The 26,457-nt window shown below is 42.0% G+C and overlaps 1 protein-coding gene across 1 annotated transcript in view; it reads right to left on the bottom strand.

Moving 5' to 3' along the window:
* b4galt2 (UDP-Gal:betaGlcNAc beta 1,4- galactosyltransferase, polypeptide 2) overlaps positions 1–26,457 on the bottom strand; it is a gene marked incomplete at both ends in the record, with an annotated part of 177,682 nt that overhangs the window by 5,847 nt on the left and 145,378 nt on the right. The window contains one exon of the mRNA XM_084057359.1: positions 13,763–13,867. Coding sequence (XP_083913485.1) covers positions 13,763–13,867 — 105 coding nt within the window. The remainder of the gene's footprint in view (positions 1–13,762; positions 13,868–26,457) is intronic.

Genomic DNA, 26,457 nt, shown 5'->3' with positions numbered 1-26,457 from the left:
ATACACTGCTTAAACAAGCTACACCACTCTTGTAGAATCTCAATGGGAATAAGAGTAACCTATAGTCAAATAGGTTAAATATTTGTTTTTCTTGCTACGAGCAACCAAGCGGCCGCATATAAAACCATTAACTAAACCTGGTCAATGATATAACATATCCCTGCTGTTGGGTAGAAACCTCTTATCTCCAAATTCTAACTTTTTGTGTTTTTTCGTAAATGAATGCCCTAAATTAAAGAATCTAAAGTAGCAGATCTGCAAGCTCGAGCTTGTAGATCTGCTACTTTAGCTATTTTTGAATTTGAATCCTGAAAAGTAACATTTTGGACATGGGTTTCCAGCCCGACAGAGACAATATTCAAAACAATGCACCATCTAACACAGATTTGTGAGAGTTGCTACTCTAGTTAATAACATTATTAGCCTATCATCCACAGTCTCTCAATATTTACTTGCGTCGCGATTGGACACATTGTAAGCTTATTACTTATAGATCTGCAATTTATGCTGTTTTTGAAATTGTTTGAATATTTTCACCTATAATGACATGCCCAAAATAGCAACTATATCATCTGACAGTCTCCATTCTGCAATTCTTTAGTTTAGAACCACTCAGGGTCAATGTTCTGTCCAATATTTATGAACCCTGTTATGGAATAGTCTGCCAAACTATTGCATGTTTAAAAGAAAGATATATACGTTCACCTAGATACACTTTCATCTTATTTTAATACACCTTATGTAGTTCATTATAAATACGTTTGTTTCTTTCTTACTTAAGTCATCATTATTAGTATTACAGTTTCATGTAGGCTCCTTTATTGAAGTACTGTACGAAAACTACCATGCTTCTTTTATTAGCTGTGGGTTTCTTCAATCTCTCCCACACAGTTATTGTTGTCATGGCGAATATGTGTTTTTTTTATTTAAAAATGAAAGTGCTACCAATAAACCAACAAACAAGCTACTGTATGCATGGGCCACTGTTTAATAAACCATATTGTCTCTGTCGCGTGGAAACCTCATACTGTATGTCCAAAACTGTTACTTTTCAGGGTTCAAATTCAAAAACATCGAAAGCAGCAGATCTACAAGCTCGAAACACGGCGCAAAGCGACGCGTTACGCGTCGCTTTGCGCCGTGTTTCGAGCTTGTGGATCTGCTACTTTCGATGCTTTTGTGTGACGCTGTAGTATGATCAAGTAGGGCGTTCATTTACGAAAAAAACACCAAAAGTTTAAACATGGAGATAGGAGGTTTCTGCTCCGACAGTGACGATATGAGCGTGTTGGTCTGGTATCGGTTAGCGTGCGTATACACGTGCATGCGTACAAACACTAGCCGATGCTGGAGGATACTATTGAATGTGTCTCTTTCATCCTCTTCCACTGGTACCTCATTGCTATGCCTATCCAGCATCGAGGGGCTGAGCAAATGGCTTTGTATGCGTGTGTGTGTGTGTGTGTGTGTGTGTGTGTGTGTGTGTGTGTGTGTGTGTGTGTGTGTGTGTGTGTGTGTGTGTGTGTGTGTGTGTGTGTGTGTGTGTGTGTGTGTGTATGTGTGTGTGTGTGTGTGTGCGTGCGCACACGTGTGCGCGCAGGGGAGATAGTGAGCATTCATCATACAGTCTAGATATTTCCGCGGGTAAACAGTGGACATTAGGCACATTCTCTCCAGATAAACTACACTCCGCTGAAAGGCACAGTCCTTAATTCAAAGCCAAACAGCCCCCCCCCCCCCCCTCCCCCCCTCGGAGGAGGCTGGAATACAAAATAGGGAAATAGGTACACAATAGCAAGACAGATGGACAAGCACACAGAATCCACCACATCGCACCCCTCCATCCCTAGTTATTCCTAGTTATACTATGCAGTTCATATACACATGTTATATCGTTGCTGTCCGGCAGAAACCTCTTAGTTCTGTATTCTAATAGATAGCATGTTGTTTAGACAGATGCTATTTGTGGTCTTTACCTGATATCCTAGTTACTTTGCAGCACTTTTGTAACAATTTTGAAATAGAGCCCAAGCCAAAACGAAACGTGAAGAAAGCTGTTGAGTTGAGTTCTGTTGTGTTCAGTTTTTTAAGCGCGACAAAGCTGGAACAATTTCCCAGAAAACACTCAGTTCTTTTAAATCAAAGCTGAAGACTTTTCTGTTTGCCACTGCCTTTTGCACGTGAAGTTTATTTTTCGGTTATATTATACTGTTACTTATTCTTATTTTATAGCCTTTAAAGCTGCACTACATGTATGTAACTTTCCTCTTGTTTTGATTTGAACCCGGTTTCCTGCGCAAGTGCTGATTTATTTTTTACCATTGAGCTAATAGAGCCGGCCTGCTTGCTCAGGGGATAAACTAAATCTTGACCATCAGGTCAAACTTTGTGTCAGATCCTGTGTCTAGGTGAGACATGACCTTTGACACGATCTAAATGTCTCAATAAAAGAGCAGGGAGACACAATACAATAGGGCTGTCAAAAAAAATCGATTCATGAATAAATCGCGATTCTTAATGCCACGATTTTAAAAATCGATTCAAAATATTAAAATCGATTTAAAAAAAAAAAATATATATATATATATTTTTTTTTTTTAATTTTTTTTTTTTTTTTTTTAATAAAATCGCAATAAATCGCAGAATCGAATATCAATTAATCGCAGAATCGCAATTTTAATCGAATCGGCACCCTAGAAAATCGCAATAAATCGCAGAATCGCAATTTTAATCGAATCGGCACCCTAGAAAATCGCAATAAATCGCAGAATCGAATCGAATATCAATTAATCGCAGAATCGCAATTTTAATCGAATCGGCACCCTAGGAATCGATTTTGAATCGAATCGTGAGGTAAGTGAATCGTGACACCCCTACAATACAACCACCCCAATTGTATAACGTCGGTGTCCAGCCAGGACCAGCTAACTCCATTTTCAGTTTTTTTTTTTTTTCATAAATCAAGGCTATTGAACACCCTTTAGGTCTGTGTAAAATATCAAAACATTTGAACCAATGAAAAGTATTAAAAAGCGCCTCTGACGAAAACTCCCAACTCCATTGGATCCTCAAACTGTCCGTCAAAAACAAACAACTCCCCCCTCTCCTCTACACCGCTGCTTTTCAACAGCATGAGTAGAGCGCGTTGCGCAGTGAACGAGGAGGAGGACCACGTAAACAAGCTCCCCGTAGTCTGTTAAAACTATGCAGTGTACCTGTTTATCAAACTTAGCACTGACGCTAATGTTATGAAAACAAGTAATTATATTTCTAAAATCTATTAAGTGTTTAATGAGGAGAGCAATGTGACAAGAAGAAAGGCGTTCATAGCATTTCTGTCGCGCTATTCTACTACCTCTTTGCAGAAGTTATTGTAATATTTAAAGTCCTGTTTATTATTGTAGGCCTATATAATAAGTGGCATGAAGCATCAGGGCATTAATTCACACGTTGTTGTGATGCATTGTGAGCTTGGAGATCCATTGTTAGCTTTTGAGAATTTGTACTCTTTTGAAACCTCTCCCTCAGCAGCGAGTGGAGCTACTGTTGTTTGGACACCTAACTCCACTTCAGCTTGATTTCTGCTCGTCTGAAACTGCTAACTCCACTTGCGCTGGGTAAAGTGTTGATTTACCCGCGATTTGGTTAAAGTGTTGATAATATAATGACACATGCAAGTATCTGACAATATATAAAGTCACTATACCAACTTTGATGAGGCAGTATTGCTTTGTTTTAAAAATATAAGGTTTTCTTCATTTCCTGAAAAACGTATATTTTGCGTTTCCTGAACAATGAGCGTTTTGGAGTTAGCAGTTTCTGGCTGGACAGCAGAGATAAGTTATATTGTATTAACATACCCTACCATACAGATTGGACAAAATTACATTTTAGCAACTATTTCAACTGTATTCAAATGTCCATTTATAGCGCACTGTATATCTTTTCCTCTTTCGTCTCAATGCTAATGTTTTGTGTAAAGCACTTAGGATTTCCTTGTTGAAACGTGCCATACAAATACATACAGTAATCTTGCCTTGCCTTAATTATTTTCTTTGCACTCTGTTTACTTGAACGATTACCCTTATCGTTTGCTGTCTAGGGTTCATGCCATCTTCTCTGATCTTGCACTTTGTAACTCAGACTGAATGAGAGCATCTGCTAAACGCCTCAATTGCATATTGTAATCGCAGCAACAACCAGAGCATTAAATGAACCAGTGTGAACCTAAGGCTATGTTCACACTAACTGTCTTTTATGAAGCAAAAAAATACTGTATGGAATGCCTCTTCTGCTAGAAATGAAAGGAGAAGAAGAAGAAAAGGGGGGCATGGACGGTCAGGCGATTGACTGAACCAGACTTCAATGTGACTCTATGCAACACACCGAATATTGAAAAAGTTTAAAGTAGGTATACTGTGTCGAAGTAATCAAGATTGAGCAAATGTGTGGCATATTTATCAGCTAAAATGTATTGATATTTTATAGACAAGCTGCCAGAGATGAGCACAAAGGTGTCTGTGTCTCTGAGGGCACAATATGTTTTTCAGGTCATAGTAATCTTTCTTTGTAAGGTTTGGATGTAGCATTTATATTAAATGTCATCCATCTTAACCACTTTCAAACTGTCGTCAGAAATTACGATTTTCCTTACTCGTCGTACAACAAAGTACATACTGTAGGCCTTCAAGTGGTCATACTGTTTTTGGTACATGCTCCCATAATTGAATATGATATGAATAATATATAAAGCTCGGGCTGTCTCTCAATCGTATTTCTCGTTTACCCGCACAGTGTTAAATCTATCAATGTTTCAAACTTTAGAGTGAACAAACTTCTCATCTTCCATCCTATACTCCCTCCTTCGATCTTTCATGTCTCTCTCTCTCTCTATCATTCTGTCTCATATTGCTCTCATTACAGATTATAGCAGACAGTGTTTGAATTCACAATGTCAGCCTGCGACCCACAGGGCCACAGTCGGAGCGCATTAGATCTCTGCAGGGGAGCCAAAAGCCACCAAAGCCCTAGCTGGGAAAAGACAGATTTTCTTATTTTTTCTTTAAAAAGGATATTGTCGCTTTCGGGCAGAAACCTCTTAACTCCATATTTAAACTTTTTGTGTTTTTTCGTACATTAACGCCCTACTTGATCACACTATAGAGCGTCAAAAGTTGCAAAAGTAGCAGATCTGCAAGCTCAAAACGCGGCGCGAAGCGACGCGTTTTGAGCTTGTAGATCTGCTACTTCTGCCGTTTTTCTCAATTTGAATCCTGAAAAGGAAACAGTTTTGGACATATGAGGTTTCCACCCGACAGAGACAATATAAAATAATTTCTCCAAAACGTAGTCTCTCTCATATAAGCTCAGTAGCGCACAAAGCACAGTTTCTCCCAGTCATCCACATTCCATGTCTCTTTCTAAAATCCCCTTTCAACTGACATTTCCAAAACATTTTAATGAGGGTCCAGGAGGGCTGGAAAGGGGAAGTTTGCCTCGACTAATAGGCTTCTCTTCTCTGCTCTCGGCCATATTGATGAATAATGTATTGGTGCCAAATAAATACAGTCCCCAACTGGTGTCACCTCTTATTGAGGAAGGCTGGACCATGGAATAGGAGGGAGGGAGAGAGAGAGAGAGAGAGAGAGAGAGAGAGAGAGGGATAGGGAGGGAGAGGGAGAGGGAGAGGGAGAGGAAGAGGGGGAGAGAGAGAGAGAGAGAGAGAGAGAGAGAGAGAGAGAGAGAGAGAGAGAGAGAGAGAGAGAGAGGGATAGGGAGGGAGAGGGAGAGGGAGAGGGAGAGGAAGAGGGGGAGAGAGAGAGAGAGAGAGAGAGAGAGAGAGAGAGAGAGAGAGAGAGAGAGAGAGAGAGATAGTGAGAGAGAGAGAGAGAGAGAGAGAGAGAGAGAGAGAGAGAGAGAGAGAGAGAGAGAGAGGGAGGGGGGGGGCCGAGTGAGAGACAGAAAGAGTGGTGGTATATGGGAGATGGAGAAAGTGAGTGAGTGAGTGAGTGAGTGAGTGAGTGAGTGAGTGAGTGAGTGAGTGAGTGAGTGAGTGAGTGAGTGTGTGTGTGTGTGTGTGTGTGTGTGTGTGTGTGGGGGGGGTAGAATATGGGAGATGGAGAAATAGAGGGAGTGTGAAAGCAAGTGATGCAGAAAGAGAGAGAGAACAAGGGGAAAGGGGGAGAGAAATGGCATTGAAGAAACAGAGAGGAGGCCAGAGAATACAGTAGGAGCTGCAGATCAATCAAACATATAAACACACACACACACACACACACACACACACACACACACACACACACACACACACACACACACACACACACACACACACACACACACACACACACACACACACACACACACACACACACACACACAATGATGGATTGATTTTCATGAAGGCAAGTAGAGCAGTCTGACCCATATGCTCCCCTATCTGCTGGAGTGGTGTCATTTCAGCAGGCAATTACTGAGAGATAGCAGAGTAAAACACACACACGTGTGATAGTAAGCGTGCAAGACGGCAATTAAATTGCCATCTTGCGTCTCTTAATTTTGAACAATATTGTTGATGTCTTAACCACTTAAACCCTAGGGCCTAGATTCTTCTTTGACCGGAATCCCCCAGGCGTCTATACTTGGTCCTCCACACAAAATATTTTCGACAAAAATAGCTTAGGCATCGCTACATGATGTGTTGTGAGCTCGTCAACACCTGGGGGAATGTTCAATGTTAATTAAGGGCGCTATGCGGTATCTGCTATTTTGCCCCTTGACTTAACAAGACTCACCGCATAGTGGTCAGTGTCTTAAGCGCAAAAAAAATCATCTTCGGTTGTAGTGACACCGGCAGTTTAACTCGGCCATACTCTGCCAATTCTCAAGCGATTGTTATAATTCTAAGTTCTTTATAATCCGTGAAGTGTCTATGTTCATTCGGTGTTTGTTCAATCAAGTTTTTATTATCCCTCTATCAAACCAAACGTTATGAAGCAAAAATCAAGTGTCGGGAGACGGGCGAGTGCACATTACACACGCATGCCTGATAGACAGCTATAGCCCTACTCACCCTGTATCAATCCAACGGACCGATCTGAAAGACTCATGTTCCACTCACAATTTAGGTGGCATTTCAATACGTATGTCCCTATGGTATGTTAACTTGTTGTGCTGAGATAGATTGAAAGGGGGAGATGCTTCAATAATAGGCAACTGAGAATGTGAATATGTGTTGGTTTGTCAAGAGATATCATAGATGTGTTTTGGACATGAGACAGTCACATAATTAGACAGAGGTTACAGGGATTGTGACGGCCATGTATGCACTTTCAATGTGCAATTTCTTTCTCTTTTGGTCTCACTGCTTAAAGCACAGAGAATAGCGCTGCGTCTAGTGCCTTGGTGCAGTGTGCAGATTACCACACTCATAATAGCAAAATGGCATTGGCCACGCCTCCAAAGCTTAAGTTAATACATAAGACCTGCCGGTGATTAAGACGAGCATGATAGGGTTAGTGTGGTTAAGTTGTTTGTTTACCTGGTTTAGCGTGGTTTCCTAACCAATTCTGAAAACATTTAACAACAATTAATTGGCCTCTGCAAAAAGCAGCAGCTCATTTCTCAACAGTGACATTAAGTGTTTTGAGCATGGCACTTATCACATCAAGTCGTTGTTGTCGGGCAGAAACCTCTTATATTCATAATCTAACTTTTTGTGTTTTTTCCTAAATTAATGCCCTACTTGATGATACTACAGCGTCACACAAAAGCATCAAAAGTAGCAGATCCAAAAACGCAAATCTGTAGATCTGCTTTTGCTTTTGCTATTTTTGAATTTGAATCCTGAAAAGTGGCAGTTTTGGACATATGAGGTTTCCACCCGACAGAGACGATATGCGCAAGTGAGAGCTCACAGGAACTCATTGAATACACTTCCTGAGGCATTCAGAGACGCAAGCAATGACTGGAATTACCAGCGGATGCTTCAGATATCGACACACAAAGAGTGATTGTAATGGCTTTGAGTTAACAAGATGGGATGATTCTGCGTAAGGAGCAAGAGGAGACTGTTTCAAAAAGATTATTTTTGTTAACCATGCATGAGAGTGTAAAAAAATGACCCTGGGAAGCCACATACAACTCTTGTATCTTTAATTATTACATTTCCACTATAATTAGAGGAACCTTTTCTTTCAGTCCGCAACTTCAGGCCCTGATTTAGATCTTTGAAAGTGTAGCCGTTATTGCACTAATGTACTGTTGGGTATTGTAATATATCTACTTTCCGCGACGGAACAAAGGGAATATTGGAAGAAAGACACACAGCTGGGCTGATTGCATCTCTGTTGGCTGGGGACAGCTATCGATTTCCGCGGCGAGAGGCATCATTGTCTGGGCCGTTCAGGCATGAGAAAGGAGGGGTGCTCAGAGGAGAATAAACACTGATAATCCACATTTAAGCAGCTTAATGTGAGGTTCTATACTCCTGCTGATTAATGGGTCTGGAAGGGCTCATCGGAGCGTGCTGCCCCTCCCTCATCAGGCCACAAATGAACACGTTTTCTTACAGAAAAGGTTGTTCTTTTTTTTTCCTTTTTACATATCTCTGCTGTCGGGCAGAAACCTTGTATCTCCATATTTCTTTTTTTCCCCGCACATTAATGCCCAACGTCATCGCAAAAAAATTGACGTTGCCGAAATAGCCGAACGCATCACGACGTGCTGAGCTTGTAGATCGGCTACTTTTGAAAATAATCTAAATGAAAGTGAAAGTGGTTAAGTCTGTGGAAATATTGAACACGAGAGCTTGTGACTAAAATAATAACTACAGGATCCATTGGAACACAGGTTCTTTTTTTTTCATTTTCATTTTCTGAAAAGTAACAGATTTCCACCAGCGAGGACACTTCTGTGTGGATGGAATGTGGAGTAGATGATTTGAGAGCAGCTGCCAGTTAAGCAATGCTGGCTCTTCCATGAGCCGTGTGTAGATTATGAAATGAGTCTGGAGCCTTTTTACGTGCATTTTACAGTGCTTGGAAGAAGTACTCCCATTTATTCACTGAAACCCCATGTGGTTGACCTAAGTCCCTCAGGGCTCTATACTAGTGTATTCTCTGTTTTCTGTAATTGTGGGTAAAGCTTTCGCTGAAAAAAGCCGATCGACAAGCTCACAACGCGTCGCGCTGCGACGTGTTGTGAGCTTGTCGATCTGCTATTTTGGGGTTTAAGTAGTTTTATTAACACATTGGGTGCCAAAACCGTATATATACGGTTTTGGGAATACAACCACGGAGTGCCAAAACCGTATTTAGACTCCAATCCACTTCCTGGTTAACTTATGACTTCAAAAGCCTGTATCTCGGCTCCTAAAAAATGGTTAAAAATCCTGGCACTCAGTGTACTCTGTTTTCAAAAAAACCTGGCACCCCATGTGTTAAAATACAATTTTACAAGTAAAAGGTCTGTATTCAAATTTGACTACAAAAGTATTGACATCGAAACATGCGATGAGTTGTGAACTTGTACTGTAGATCAGCTTTTGTTCAAAAAGCTGAAGTATAAAGTAGGGCTTAATTGGTTAATGTATGTTTTGTATATATAATCTAAATGTGCAAAGTAACTAAAATAACTAAAGCTGTCTAATAATTGTAGTGGAGTAAAAAGTACAATATTAGCCTCTGAGCTGTGGTGGAGTAGAAGTATGACGTATTGAAAAATGGAAATAAAGTACCTCAAAATTGTACTTACAGTAAGTACAATACTTGAGTAAATATATGTAGTTACTTTCCACCACTGTGCATTTCACGATCTCTTGTCGGTCTTTCAATGATCAGCAAGGCCAAGTTCAACCAAGTTCAACCTATTGGGATTCACTCCTCTCTCTCAGGTTTCCTTTTATCATGAATGTTTCATCATACAGAAATGTTGATACAGCACGTACATACTGTACCGTGTATGTTGATCGCACACTGTTATCACCTAAGTGTTCATTTAATCCAGAGAGTGTACAATTGGAACCAAATGGAGCCATAGGGGTCTTTTTCCTTTCAAAGGTGCATCATGGAAAATCGTGCACAAGTTAGTTGTTTTTTTTTGGGCCAAACAGAATCAACAACACCAGCCTGTGGGAACGCAACATAGAACCAGTGGAGGTACAGCTCTGATGAGGACAAAGTGGAGCTGGATTGGACACGCACTGAGAAGAAACAAAACAGCAATAACCAAAACAAACTGCCTGGAGATGGAGCACAGAGCAACAATTCAAGGAGAAAGAGAGTCAAGGCCGGGGCAAACGTGGAAACAGCTGGAGAGGATGGCCCAAGACAGACGAGGGTGGAAACAATTCAATGGCCTAATGTTCCGGAAGGAATACAAAGGCCTGGAGTAAGTAAGTAGGTTTTGAAAGAAAGATGAGCTGCTGTTGCTACATTCATCAGCACTATAGTCTTCTGTAGCCAGACGATCCCACATGTCATCGTCTGGCTACGTGATCACACCTCTGATCATCTGATCGAGACTAGCACTGATGAATGTACTGTAGCAACACTAGCTCCTGTTTCTTCCACAGCTTAAACATCACTGATTTAAAAAATTGACTGTCTTGCAGAACCAGTCCAACGGCTTTAGGGCAGTCCTTCATTTTGGGACAGTTTGAGACGATGAGATCATTTTGTCTTCAAAAAGCAGCAAGGCGTAGGTTTGTGAGCGGCGTATCAGTAGGCTAAAGGTGACTCTCCACCAAACAGACTTCAACAGACTACAACATACTGTTAGTCTGTTAGCAAAAGTTGGCATTTAGTTCAGCACAAACTGTCGGTCGATGCGCACATTGTTGTGCAAATGTGTTAGAGCCTGCCAGTGTTGCCAGGTTTGCTTATTATAAGCGACTTTGGGCTTGTTTTCCTGTTACGTCGCTTGTAAATATTCATAGTTGCGGGTTGCTTTTGTTTGGGCTTGTTTCTGAAGTGTAGTTGCATATTTGGGCTTGCTTTCGAGATTATTTTTGAAAATAGCTGATATAATCGGGATCAAGTGGTGAAACTGGTCGCTTCTTTTGGGCTTGTTTTCATAGACCTGGTCGCTCTCTGATCGCTGGCTATGCAAGACTACTTCAGTACTGTCTGTATACAAGCCTAATATAAGTCACATTTAGCTTAATTTTTTATGGTGCTAAGCATGGTAGATCTCCGCTGATTGGTCGAGAGATACTATGGGGGTGGAAGGCGCCTAAATACAGAGGCTGTATTTTTGGCACACTGGATCAAGCTCCAAAGGTGTTATTTATTTATTTCAGTTACACCTAGGTGACGTTTCCAGCCTGGTAGCTCTTCCTCAGGCTGAGTCTGTCTGACACCTTCGGAGCTTGATCCAGTGTATACAATACTTGCTCTTTCTTTGCTCTTTGTTTTTCTCTTTGTTTTTCTTCACTTATTATTATTACCTATGCTATTACCTGTACCTATGTCTGAAAGAAGCCAAAGCTAAAATAAGCTTCACTCTTATGTACCTGCCTGTGTGCACAAATAACCGTGCATTTCTGCTTTGTTGGGAGAGTCTACAATGAAGTGTGGACTGCACACTGCAGAGACGGAGAAGGAATTACATGCTGTACATGTGTATGGAGAGCAGCACCTTCTATAGGCTCCTAAGAACCCCAGGCTCTCTGCTTCTGTTCTGATGCAATGCCGGTGTCACGGTATGACGGAACACTGTTGTAAAAAACATATTGTCTCTGTCGGGTGGAACTCTTATGTCCAAAACTGTGAGGTTTCTGCCCGACAGCAACGATATACTGCATATGCCAATGGTGTAGAGCAGTGGTTCCCAACCTTTTCTGGATCAGGGCCCACTTGAAAAAGTGTTTGGGGCCCACCCATCTGACCACTTAACACGGCAGCCTATCTATCGGCTGCCGTGTTAAGTGGTCAGATGGGTGGGTCGCGTGCATTTTCAGAGCGTGCTTACTTTAATGATCAATCAATTGATTGTGTTCCGGCTTGGCTCAACTAATGTAGTACAGTTTACGTTCATATTTATTGGTATCACTATGAAAACACATTTTTCAAGGTTTTTATTATTATTGACTGTTATATTATCATTAAAATCTTAGTGTTTTGTCATTTATTTGAGGCCCTGCTTGCAATACCCTCACGGCCAACCAGTGGGTATCACTACTATACCAGTGGTATAATAGTGATGAAGATGTGCATCAAGTGTGGAAGCACACAGAGGAAGAAGGCTGTGCTATAGTAGGCCAGACAGTGCTGATTTTGTCGACTTAAACTATGATGAAAAATGTCTGTTGACTACCTTTTTTCAGAAAAAAAAGAAAGAAAAAAAAGCTACGATGACAAAAACTATGACTAAATATACAGAAAATTTCGTCAACAAATACAAACTAGACGTAACTGTTTGGGAGGGACTGGTGGATAAGAGATCCAGTAGAACTAAGACAAGTCATCATGGGTGTGCGCAGGTGTCACAGACAGAGAAATCTACAAGCTCACAACGCGTCGCAACGTGTCGCAGCGCGACGCGTTGTAGATCGGCTATATATGCAGCTAAGTGAAAATCATTTTGATGCCATCACGGCCCGCCCAAAAAATGTTTTAGATAGAAACTAGACCAAAAAGTAAATGATTTCAGGTAACTAAAATATTACTAAAACGTAACAGAATTGTATTCAAAAGAGATAACTTTACGTCAAGATCAAGAATCAAGAAAATCAAGATAAGATTCTGATGCAGTCTAAAAATCTATTCATTTATCAGTTCATCAATCATTTAATCATCCTTCCCTGGACAGGAGTACTATTTCATAGGCTCATTCCAGTGGCATGATATTGATACCACAGACTCCACCTCACCCCATAGCACTTCACTCTCCCTGTACCCCTTCGTCACACCTTTTCCTTTCGATCGATGCTATCGATTGACCAAGATGGTTACTATGCAGACATACCTTGTTCACTTGTCCACCTGATTGTTGATTCATACTGTAAATGTATTTCCCCTCAACCACACATGTTTTGAATGTCATTTAGAGATAGCATGTTGTTTAGACAGATGGTAGGTTCATTGTTTACCTGGTATCCTAGTTTCTTTGTGGCCCTACACGGTTATCTCTGTACTTATGTGATCTTACCTGTTTATTGACTAGAGTTCAATAAACACTTGTAAAGTCGCTCTGGATAAGCGCGTCTGCTAAATGCCTAAATTGAAGTAGTACAGCATTGACAAGCACAACAGAGACAAAAAATGATGAAACCGCACAGTCACATACTCTGTGTTAATCTATCAATTTGTAACTCTGAGAGATTCCAGACTGAGGCACTCGGGCTTCAGTGTTTTTTTTTTACTTCACCTCTTAGTCTGGGAAGCTTCCATTTGAGCCTGATTTCTGAACGTCATCTGTTATGTAGGCATGCCATTTCTGATTGAATAGTGCTTAATGAATCACAGCAGAAACAGAAGTGACTTTTATATTGGAAGGCCCTGGTCCCCGCCCTGCCCACAGACCAATCAGAATCCTTGGCTCCCTGGTGTCCAAAACCGGCCCTTTCAAATAGGAAGACTGCTAGACTGAGAAGTGAAGTTAAAAACAAAACAAAACAATACAAAACAAAGAAACCACTGAAGGAGCGCCTCACTCTGGATTCCCAGGCTATCTGAGGGTATACAAACCAAATGGACCCGTAACATTAGTATACTCTCAGAGTTAAATAAAGATCCAGTAGAGAGGTGGTGAGATGGAATACCTCTGTGGGTTGGGCTCGTTGTGTTTGTCCCGCTCGTGTTTGATCATTCTGTAGCGGCCGATCCTCACGTCCGGCCTGGACACCTTCATGCCGTTCAGAGTGATCCTGCAAGCACACACACGCGCACACACACACACACACACACACACACACACACACACACACACACACACACACACACACACACACACACACACACACACACACACACACACACACACACACACACACACACACACACACACACACACACACACACATCATGAGAGGCGGCTCAAATATTAAACACTCAGCAGACGCGGACGTGCACATTGAAAGAGAGATGGAGAGACACGGAGAGACTGGGAGAGATTATGTCGATAAGATCATTTCTGCAATGGATGGTGTGTTTGGGTGTGGTTTTGTAACATATCGTTGCTGTCGGGCAGAAACCTCCTATCTCCATATTCTGACTTTCTGTGTTTTTTTCGTAAATTAACGCCCTACTTGATCACACGAAAGCATCAAAAGTAGCAGATCCACAAGATTGTAGATCTGTTACTTTAGCTATTTTTGAATTTTTATCCTGAAAAGTAACAGTTTTGGACATGAGGTTTCCACCCGACAGAGACGACATTATGAAAGCCTTTGATAATATCAAGAGAGAGAGAGAGAGAGAGAGAGAGAGCGTCTTGAATGGCAAAAAAAGAGAAAAATCAAGACAAAGCCCATAGGGAATATTGCAGCCGACTGCTCATCATGTTCATGCCAAAACAAACGATAAACTTGCTTCCAGACACTTTGCTTGGAGGAATCCAAGCAAAAAAAATCATCACAGTTTGACATGGAATCAAGACACAAGTGAACATGCAAGCCTGTGTGGTTGTAAACTTTGATGACTAAAACAACCCGCCAAATTTAGAAGTGTTCTTGATTTCAACATCACACACACACAGACACACACACACACACACACACGCACGCGCACGCGCACACGCACACGCACACGCACACGCACACGCACACGCACACGCACAAACGCACAATCGTGCGCGCTCGCAGACACAGACAGAGCTGTATCCGTGTGCTCAGTAAGATGCAACACCACAGTGAAGATCTGCTGTGAGATTTGTTTTAACAATAAATGAGAAGTGTGAGGCAACACAAAGCAATCTGTTCCACATAATCCCAACTGAAGTCTGTAAGGAGACACCTGCACTGATGTCTTCTGATACTCGTGTGTGTGTGTGTGTGTGTGTGTGTGTGTGTGTGTGTGTGTGTGTGTGTGTGTGTGTGTGTGTGTGTGTGTGTGTGTGTGTGTGTGTGTGTGTGTGCGTGTGCGTGCGTGTGCGTGTGTGCGTGTGTGCGTGTGCGCGTGTGTGCATGCGTGTACTTCTAATACTATACTTGCGAGGACCATTTTTCTGGTGCTCACAGGAGAAATGGATGTTTTTAAGGTTTAAAATGGGATTGTGGTTAGTTATACCTGATTTATATAAGAGCTTGTAGATCATTTACAGTTAAATATGGCAAAACATTTAAAAAATGGCATTCATAAAACCAACTGTTCCAAAATGTCCTCTCAAGTATAGTAATACATAGTGTGTGTGTGTGTGTGTGTGCGTGTGTGCGTGCGTGCGTGCGTGCGTGCGTGCGTGCGAGGTGGTCATGTGCGAGTGTGTTATATGCATACTGTATACATGCGATTGACTTGTCTGTGTGTGTGTGTGTGTGTGTGTGTGTGTGTGTGTGTGTGTGTGTGTGTGTGTGTGTGTGTGTGTGTGTGTGTGTGTGTGTGTGTGTGTGTGTGTGTGTGTGTGTGTGTGTGTGTGTGTGTGTGTGTGTGTGTGTCTGTGTGTGTGTGTGTGTGTGTGTGTGTGTGTGTGTGTGTGTGTGTGTGTGTGTGTGTGTGTGTGTGTATGTGTGTGTGTCTGAGAGACAACAAACGAAACAATTTTGATTTCTCTAGCCACGCTTCAGTTCTTGCAGCTTGGTTGTCTTGAGATGCATCCATGCCTGATATTGCTCCTCTGCCCGCCCCAATCCTCTCCTCTCTTTCACCTCCATCTCTAGTCTGCACCTCCCTCTTTTCTCCTATCCTTCTCCAATCAAATCCTCTCCTTTCCTTCTCTTCTCTTCTTTCTCTCTGCTTTCTTTGTGTCTGCTCTCTGTTCTCTCCTTCCTTCCATTTTCCTCTCCTCTTTTCCTCCTCTTCTCTTTGTTCTCTCCTACAGTATTTCCTCCCTCTATTTATCCTAATTTCTTGGCTCCCTCCCACTCATTTTCCATTTAATCGTCCTCTCCTCCACTTCACTGTCTCATCACCTCCTCTCCTCTCGCCTACCCTGCTCCAATTTCCTCTCATTGTCATTCTCCATTCCTCCTCTCCTCTCCTCTCCTCTCCTCTCCTTAATATTTATAAACCCACAGACATACCGTAATCACTTTCAACAATCTATTTTGAGCATAAGTGAAAATTGCCCAAAATGTTTAAAATCTTTAAAAATATATATTTTTTTTTATATGTATATATACATCTATATATCTATATATACATCTAAAAGCTCACAGCACATCAAATTGCAACGTGTTGTGAGCACGTAGATCTTCTATTTTTGTTACTTTTGCATGACAGATCGTAAGACAATTTATAAAATAGGTCATTCATGTAGGAAAAAAATATTGTCTCTGTCGGGTGGAAACGTCATACAGTATGTAGTACATATACATACTGTATGTCCAAAACTGTTACTTTTCAGGATTCAAATTCAAAAATAGCAAAAGTAGTAGATCTACAAGCTCAAAACGCGGTGCCAAACTGGATCTGCTATATTTTTGATACTTTTATGTTACGAAAAAACACAAAAAGTAAGAATATGGAGATAAAAGGTTTCTACCGGACAGCGACGATATAAAAAGATGAAACATGGAGATACAAGGTTTTCTGCCCGACGACAGTGACGACGCGCCATCAGCCCCATTCCATCCCAGAAGAAACCCAAGTCCATCAAAAACATTCTCATAAATAAATTCCTCTCTCGTCCTCTCAAGTCTCCACTCTCTCTCAAACTCGACTCTTGTTGACGGTGTGCGCACATGGTTACGGACGACCGATTCTGTTTGTTTGTCTCTTTGTGTGTGTTTGTGTACTGCATGTACGTGCGGCGTCGTTATGCATACACTTGCATGCCATTTGCATTAAGTAGGCCGTGATTATGCCAATGAACGGAGCGAAAGTCCACAGTGTACGAGGCTCTGGAGAGACAATCCTCTTATACTCCCCTTTTTTTGAGCCTACACTGCAAAATCCTCAGTGTCAATGGAGGTCTTAGTGGGGCCCATTTTGGGAGAAAAAAAAAACGTTATTCTCAACTTTTCATTTTATTTCAAGGAGCCTCAGTTTGATATGCATTAGGACACACACTCTCTTTGATTGAAAAAATGTATGATCCCAATCTACATGGTCAAATCCTGCAGAGTTTATTTAACTCTGAAAGCGTACAAATGGAACCAAATGGACCCATACAGGTCCATTTGGTTCCATTTGTACACTGGAGAGGTTCCAGGGGGTCCGTAGCAAAATTTGTTTCACAGTGGCTATTTAAAAATAGCAGCTATACAAGCTCACGGCGTGTCACTTTGTGTCGTGCTGCAGGCTTGTACATCTGCTATTTGTTTTTACATTTCCTTGGCACAACTACTACTCGAACCTTTTCATGTTAAGGACCCCTAAATTAATATGTATTTGACCGCGGACCCCCATACAAGATTTGTGTTGTTAAAATGTGTCAAAAATATTCCAAATGTTTCAACTTTTTCCAAGATTTATTTTCAAAATAGCTGATCTGCAAGCTCAAATAGCCAATGTATACATGATTAAAGAGGTTTAATAGATTTTTGTTTATCATAATATTTATACATTTTGTTGGGGACCCCCTGGAACCCCCTCAAGGACCCCTGGGGGTGCCCGGACCCCACTTTGAGAACCAATGCTGTAAGGCACACAGCGAATGTGTGAAAATCCATAATTTCCGGAGGTTCAGTGCTGCTGTGTTTTTTCCCTCACCTGCCTGTTGTTTGGTATTTTGGGAACTCGCCGTGCGTGCTCTGATGTGGGAGGAGAGACACGGCAGGTGGTGTGTCGTTTGCAAATTAGCAGCTTCGCTGCAATTTCGGAGGTCAACAAAAGACCAGGTCTACCGGCGCACAGCGAGACGTGTGCTCGTCCAGAGCCATTTTCATCACTTTAGCATGGCGGGGGCATAGCACCGATTAAAACAAAAACACATAATTTATTTTACCGTTCTTTTAAGTCTCATTGAGATCAGAATTGTTAAGAGTCTAGCCAAGGTAGCAGCCATATCAAACACAAATCACAACACATTCAAATGCAACATTATGCAACATATCCTTGCTGTCGGGCAGAAACCTCATAAATCCATATTCTAACTCTTTGTGTTTCTTCATAAATGAATGCCTCTGAACTGAGAAGACTGAAGTCATATCCATATACTGTAGGCTTCTCCTTCTCTTTCTCCTTCAAAAGCGTACTGATAGGTCAACTAGGTACATTACTTCACACAGTGCCAGGTTCTGTTTGTTTGTGCTCATGGGCAGACATCGTCGAACCATTTCTTGAGGTGCTCGTGTAGTGTTTAAAACCGGGAGCACACTTTTTTATTGTCCGCTGAACTTTGCCTTTCATAGTCCAGACTCCAGAGTACTAGACTTGTACTCGTCCCTGGCCCGTTTTATTTCTCATGGACACAGACAAATGGACGTCTGTTCAGGCTCTGCTTTGGGGTCACTATGTCTCCGCACAGACCTGGCAGTCGCCCGTCCACCTAGTTTATTTGTTGACTATAAATCAGGCTTAAGAACTGGGCTTTACACAGAGAAACGCTTCTCAAAGGACCAGTGCAAGACCATTATCTGCCTTTGATACTTCCTCCGATTTTCTTAACCACTTAAACCCTCTATAGGCTACTTCAACTTAATTGCCACATCACAGGTTTACAGGTGTAAAACAAATGAAAATAATTGTCCCATCATTTGCTGTTTTCAAGGGGAAATAATAGCGATAGAAAGAAGGAAAACAGGTCCAATATTTAACATATTGGACCTTGAATATATATTCCTAATATTAATAGAGTTAAAATATATATGGTGCATGATTAGAAGATATACATAGTAAACAAATACTTGGGTTGGCTCTGTACTTGGTCCCCAAATTCTTTCCCTCTACACCCAATCTTTTCGTAAAATAGCCGAGCTACAAGTTCACAAAGCGTCACGTTGCAATGTGTTGCGAGCTTGTAGAATTGTTAACTTCTGGGCACATTCCTGCTCAAGGACATACGTTTCCGAGGCTTTTCTTCCATGACACTGTGGGAATGAGCAGCGCGTGGTTGTGCTGAGCACAGCGCACTGCTCTTAAAGGTCATGAAAAGCCATCATTTGATTTATCATGATTGAATCCACCTGCAACACGCCCAATGATAATATATTCAGTCTAATGTGAGCCATCTCACTACTGTCCTCAGCTCTGCCACGGGGACCGGAAATACCAAATGTCAGCGGTGGAAGAAGTTCTCACATTGTTTTCTTAAGTAAAAGTGGCAATGCTACAATATAGAAATACTCTTTATCTCCATATTTTAACCTTTTCTGTTTTTTCGTAAATTAATGCGCTACTTGATCACACCAGTGTCCCACGAAAGTATCAAAAGTAGCAGATCTACAAGCTCGTTTTGAGCTTGTAGATCTGCTACTTTTGCTGATTTTGAATTTGAATCCTGAAAAGTAACAGTTTTGGACAACAGTTTTGGTTTCCACCCGACAGAGACAAAATACTCTATTACAAGTAAAAGTCCTATATTAAAAATGTTTACTCGAGCAATAAAACTATTGGCAACAAAATATACTTATATACTTACACTTGTAAGTATATAAGTATAATACTATATATACTATACACTTGTTTCAAAAGCTTTCCAAATGTGTCAAAATCCTTCAAAAATATAAGATTGACAAGCTCACAAAGGGTCGCATTGTGACACTTTGTCGGCTTAGATCGGCTATTTTAGAATAAACTAGGTATAAAATAGGGCTTAATTTAATGTATGTTGTGTAATAATATAAATCTACAAACTGTGGAGTATATAGCACACTATTTGACTCTGAGATGTAGTGGAGTAGAATTGTATAAAGTAATAAAAAGGAAATCGAAAAAAGGAAATTCACAAGTAAAGTGAAAGTGCCTCAAAAACATACAGTATGTACAGTACTTGAGTAAATGTACTTTCCATCACTGCCAAACATGCATGCTGTTTCCCTTGGGCCCTGAGAGTATAAAAACTGAACCCCTTTGTTCACGCTCTCTGCGCCTGCTTGACTTGTGGATAAAAACACAACCCGACCGACCAAAACAATGGGGGAGAAAAACTCCACCAATGTTTAACGGACGACAGAGACCTGAGGTGCTGTCTAAAATTATACTGTAATGTTTCAGCAGAAACACACGCACACACACACACACACACACACACACACACACACACACACACACACACACACACACACACACACACACACACACACACACACACACACACACACACACTATGCAAGGTTCAGACAGAGGAACACAGACAAAGAGACTGAGACAGGCAGACAGACAGAGAGGAGTTCTTGAGAGTCCTTGTGTCCTTGTCTATTCAGAAATGCCTTCTTTGTTGCTTCCTGGGATTTTCTGGACAGAGTGTTAAAGCACAGTCTGCACTGGGCTGTGGGTGCGGGTGGGGGTAGGGGTGGGGGTAGGGGGGTGGCAGACCGACTGCATGATAAATAGAGCCACGCCACTGTCCACTGTGTGAGGTGTACAGTACAGTATAGAATCCTTAGCCGACACATTTGTCAAAGACAACAACAGTGCCCGGGGCAATACAGTACTCCCCTACTCACTGTAGGAGCCCTCTAAGTATTTGATGATACACTGCACTACAACGGAATGAGTACATTCGGCTGCTCGGTGGGGGCGGTATAGTGGGCTCAGGGGGGAGAGCGTCCAATTGGGAATCCAAGGTTCACAAAGTTCGAACCCAGGCTCTCCCCCATGGGTTATTGTCGAAAAGTGTCCTTGAGCCCTCCTTATCCCCTAACTCAGGGATTCCCAATCTGTGGTGCACACACCCCCTGTGGTGCGCGAGCGCCACTTAGGGGGTGCGTGACATGAAAAGGCTAGTGGCTGGTGCTATGGTGTTTTTTTTTTAAATATATAAAAATATATGGCAATATATGGCAATATACATGCAGAATATATGCTGTATATGCCATATTCAGGTTCATATATGTGCATATATGTGGATATATATGAAATATATAAAAATAATAGATGTTCATATATTTCCTTTCCGTGTGGGGGAGGGGGGGGGGGGTGTGCGTCACCTAGGTCGGGAGGTAACACGGCCAAAAACGTTTGGGAACCGCTGTGTGAGCAGGTTGGTGCCTTGCATGGTTTCCTCCGCCGTCGGTGTGTGAACGTGTGAATCTAATGCACATTGTAAAGAGCTTTGCATAAAGGCACTATTTTAATGCGCCATTAAATAAAATCGTCAGTGTTCGTTTAACTCTGAGCGTGCACGAATGGAACCAAATGGACCCGTAAGGGTCCATTTGGTTCCATTCGTGCACGCTCAGAGTTACACATCAGTAAGGTTCTCAGGGATCGTACAGTGTCTAAAAGCAGCAGCCACACGAGGGTGCATTTTTCACCAGAGACAAGAGGGGAAAAAGAGCTCAGTAAAGAAGTTATAGCCCAGCATTTTTCATAATAAAACGGGTGGCCCAAAGTGAGATCAAGTGACAGTTTTGAAAATTGTAGCTGGGTACGCCATTACCATTACCATTTATGCGACGCCGCGGCGGCGCTGCCAAGATTTTACACTGGTTTGCATAAATCGTGCCTCCTGGACATCTTGGCACTTACAGGCGACCGCCTGGCGACGCTAGGAGTCTCTTTATGGTTGTTAGCATTAAAAGTCATCAATTAAATGAAAACAATACAGTCTGTTGATGGAATACGAGCCTGGGTGTTGTACTGTGAGTGGCCCTGGCCGTGGGACAGTTAGTACAATAACTCGGGAACGGATTGTCGGATTGTCACGATACTTGGCGGGGACGATCGATCAGTAGGCTGCACCCGGGAGAGGTGGTCACATTTTGGGTCGAAAAGACCAAAGGTCACAATCATCGGAAAATGTTTTGGGCGATTTTCATGAAACTTGGCGGGTATGATCAGTTGGCTGGCCCTAAAGAGGCGATCAAGCTTTGGGTTGAAAATCCCAAAGGTCAAGGTCACAATCAAAGTCACAGTCAAAATGAGCCAAAATGGGTCTTATAGACACAGAACAACAGTTGTATATTTTATTACAACTGCTTTACTTACATCTAAAAAAAATACATGGCTGGATGAGGTGGTGGGAGATACTACAGTGTTTACTCTGCAAGCTGTTTTTCCGTCCCGTTTAGCCTGGTTATAGCCTTGTCTCTCTGTGTATTTCTGAGCCCACAAAATTATAATTGGTCTCGAAATTATGCAAATTCAAGACCAAAATGAGTTTAGGGCTGGGAGACGAATTCCTTTGAAAAAGCGTGCACTGTACGCAAGGGGAAATTAAAAAAAGTTTGAACGTCTATTGGCTGAGAGAGACTGGAGTGCATTATGATCAGTCAGGTTCCAGAACAAAGAGGAAGCCTTCTCACTCTCCGTAGAAAACAACTGCCAGCTAGGTTCCACAGCAATGGTTCTCAAACGTTTTCATGTCAAGGACCCCCAAAATGTATATGTAACTGGCTGCGGACCCCCATCAGAAAATATTTAGTGCCAGGGACCCCCATACAAGATTTGTGTTGTTAAAATAAAAAAAGTAAAATAAACAATCACACTTTTTCAAGATGTTTTTGAAAATAGATGATCTACAAGCTCACAACACGTCACGCTGCGGGAGCTGGGGAGCCCCCTGGAATCCCCTCAAGAACCCATGGGGGTCCCCGGACCCCACATCGAGACCCACTGATCCACAGTTGGATGACAGAGCCTTCAGTATGGCAGCCCTCACCCTCTGGAACTCTCTCCCAATAGAGATTCACAATGACCCACATTGTGTGACGCTGTGGTATGATCAAGTAGGGCGTTCATTTACGGAAAAAAAAACCCATAAAATAAAAAAAAAACCATAAAATATTAAAATATGGAGATAAGAGGTTTCTGCCGGACAGCAACGATATGAAAATAGTATGAGTCAACAGTCTGGCTGGAGACAGACTACTGTAAAGCAATCTGTTCACCAAGGCCTTTGACAGTTATTGTTTTGTTTTCTTTGTTTTGGTGTAAAGCGAATCCTTGGGTTTTTATTGTTAGTCAATAACTTATTATTATTATCACTATTACCATGACTGTTTTCATTGATATAGCTGTCTAGACCATTGGTTCTCAAAGTGGGGACCGGGGACCCCCAAGGGTCCTTGAGGGAGTTCCAGGGGGTCCCCAGCTAAATGATGGATAGTTAGGAACCAAATGGACCCTTATGGGTCTGTAACTCTGAGAGTGTACAAATGGAACCAAATGGACCCTAACACTCCCAAGTTAAATTAACATCGATTTTACAATATAAATTGGGGTCCCAGAGATAGAAATGCCATTACTGTAAATGGGGGTCTGTAGCCTAATGCATGTCAAACTGGGGGTCCTTGAAATTAAAATGGTTGAGAATCGCTGCTCGAGCCGTAAAAATCTTCTCTTATAGGGGTCCCTGGCATATCTTTTGAGATGGGGGTCTGCAAGTTAATAAGTGTCAATTTGGGGGTCCTTGACATCAAAAAGTTTGAGAAGCAGTGGCCTAGACAGCAGTTCGTCTGACACTACGCGCACACGCACACACACACACACACACACACACACACACACACACACACACCCACCCACCCACCCCGTGGCCATAGTTGATAGGATTAATCAAGCATTTCTCCGGCTCTTCTCCAGTTAATTGCATTGGAGTGAAGCAGAGAGTGGACCTGGTAACAACCTGCTCTCTCCTTTCTGGATCCCAGGAAATGAGTGAAAAATCACTGAAAGGGGAAGCAGGCAACAGTGAAATCCTCAGTGTTCATTTAACTTACTTGACCCCTAGTTTGATATCATCGCTGTCGAGCAGAAACCTCTTAACTACATATCTTTACTTTTTGTGTTTTTTTGTAAATGAATGCCCTACTTGATCCTACAACAGCGTCACACAAAAGCATCAACAGTAACAGATCTACAAGCTTGAAACGTGGCGCAAAACGACACGTTTTGAGCTTGTCGATCTGCTACTTCAGCCGTTTTTGAATTTGAATAAGTAACAGTTTTGGACATATGAGGTTTCTACCAGACAGAGACGATATGCATTACGCCACAGACCTTCATTGGATATCTCTAGGACCCTGATCTACACTGTAAAATCCTCAGTGTTGTATTTAACTCTAAGAGTATACAAATGGAAAGCGAAAGAAAGCGAGAAGTAGAGATAAAGCAAAAGAAAGGACAGACAGAAGAAACAATAGGAAGAACCAGTGAGGAGAAGAGAAGAGAAGAGAAGAGAAGAGAAGAGAAGAGAAGAGAAGAGAAGAGAAGAGAAGAGAGAGAAAAGAGCTCCTCTCTTTAGTTGTCTCAGTGTGTCTCTGCATCCTCCAGTGTCGAGTCAGTTTAATAAAACCTAATATGAGTGGTACAGTACTCCCCAAACATTTCCATCTCTCTTTTAGCTGGTGGCATAACAGCTACTGAGGAACACTTGGCTGCACACAAAATGGACATCACGTTGCTTTAAAAGATCTACAGTATAAATAAAAAGAGAGAGAGAGAGAGACGAACATTTTCCCTGAGTGCAGATCATATTGAATTGGAGTATCTTTGCTAGGGAGTAATCTGGCACCGGGGTGAACTAAAATAAGACTGTTTTGTGGGTTGAGCCCATTGGTTCTTACACTCTCGAGTTAGTTTAATGACACAGGAGACTGGTAGGAACCACTCAAAACCCATTTATGCGAGTGCATATCGTCTCCGTCGGGTGGAAACCTCATATGTCCAAAACTGTTACTTTTCAGGATTCAAATTCAAAAATATCAAAAGTAGCAGATCTACAAGCTGAAAACGCGTCACTTCGCGCCGCGTTTCCAGCTTGTAGATCTGCTACTTTTGATGCTTTTGTGTGACGCTGTAGTAAAGTATGATCAAGTAGGGCGTTAATTTACAAAAAACACAAAAAGTTTAACTATGGAGATAAGAGGTTTCTAGTCACCGGTACTGCTACTCTGCCTCTACGTGGGTCCCATCTTTCTCCCTCCATCCCGTACAGGAACATCACTCTTCTTTCCCTTTCACTGAGAGTGAGAGTGAGACAGCCTGATTATCAGACTGAAGAGAGTTCAGAGAGTGGGCGGGGTCTATGGTTTGGAACCAGGCTGTGTGCACCGTGCCTCTGATGATAAAACTACAGAGCTTTGGGTCATTGGTCATCTGTCACATTATATTAACACCACCATCCAACCAGGTGTCACTTCACAGGTTCTGTTCTATAAATGTATGTGGCATGGCCACATCGTTGTTGTCGGGCAGAAACCTCTTATCTCCATATTTTAACTTTTTGTGTTTTTTTCATAAATCAACGTCCTTACTTACATGCAGCATCACACAAACGCATCAAAAGTAGCAGATCCGCAAGCTCGAAACGCGAGCTTGTAGATCTGCTGCTTTTGAATTTGAATAAAAGTTTTGGACATGAGGTTTCCTACAGAGCCTTCTATTGGCGAATAGTGACAAAGCCCTGAACCGGAAGTTTATGGAATGCACTGGAGTCTATGAGCGTTTGTCACTATTTCGAGTTTACATGAAACCGCGTGATCGGCACTGTTTTCTGCCCCCGAAGGTGATGCAACTCTCTAATACGAGGCTCTGGTATTCCTGCCTGTTCTCCACACATACATGCACGCAGTACCACAGCTGTTGGCACCTCGTAATCAAGTATGCAAAAAGAATGGATTCAGTCCACCGGTAGGTCGGTGGCCCTAAAAACAAATTTTTAAGTGAAGCCTGAAGTACTGTGGTAGCGTGCAGCTCTCTGAAACTGTTGCACTGTGGTATAATCCCCTTTTAACCACTTAAAGCCTACATGGTTGACCGCACTATACACTAGAATACTGCCTCAGGGTTTCTATACTAGTGTCTTTTCTGTTTTCTGTTATTGTGGGGAAAGCTTTCGCTGAAAATAGCCGATCGACTAGCTCACAACGCGTTGCGTTGCAACGCGTTGTGAGCTTGTCGATCGGCTATGTGGTGAAGAATCAAAGTGGATAGAAGGCGGCTGGGCCACTGACAGTATGGGCAGAAAACATTCCAAAGAAGGAGAGAGGCTCTCTACTGTACTACTGTACTACTCTGTGAAACAAACATGGCAACTGCAGCAGGTGTACAAACACAAGCTGTTGATGGTGGGTCCAGTTTGTTTATTTTGTGCAGTGCACATACCTCAGGCAATGTTTTTCATATAGTTCTCCTCCATTTTTGCTGCTAGAGAGAAATAGTTGTTCCCACCTGGTCCGAAAAACACAGACGGACTCCAACACTATATGGTTCTCAAAGTGGGGTCGGGGACCCTCATGGTTCCTTGGAGGGGTTC

The sequence above is a fragment of the Gymnoscopelus microlampas genome (assembly GCF_963454915.1).
Source record: "Gymnoscopelus microlampas genome assembly, chromosome: 5".
Taxonomy (NCBI): Eukaryota; Metazoa; Chordata; class Actinopteri; order Myctophiformes; family Myctophidae; genus Gymnoscopelus; species Gymnoscopelus microlampas.
This window is presented reverse-complemented; position numbering and strand designations above follow the sequence as displayed.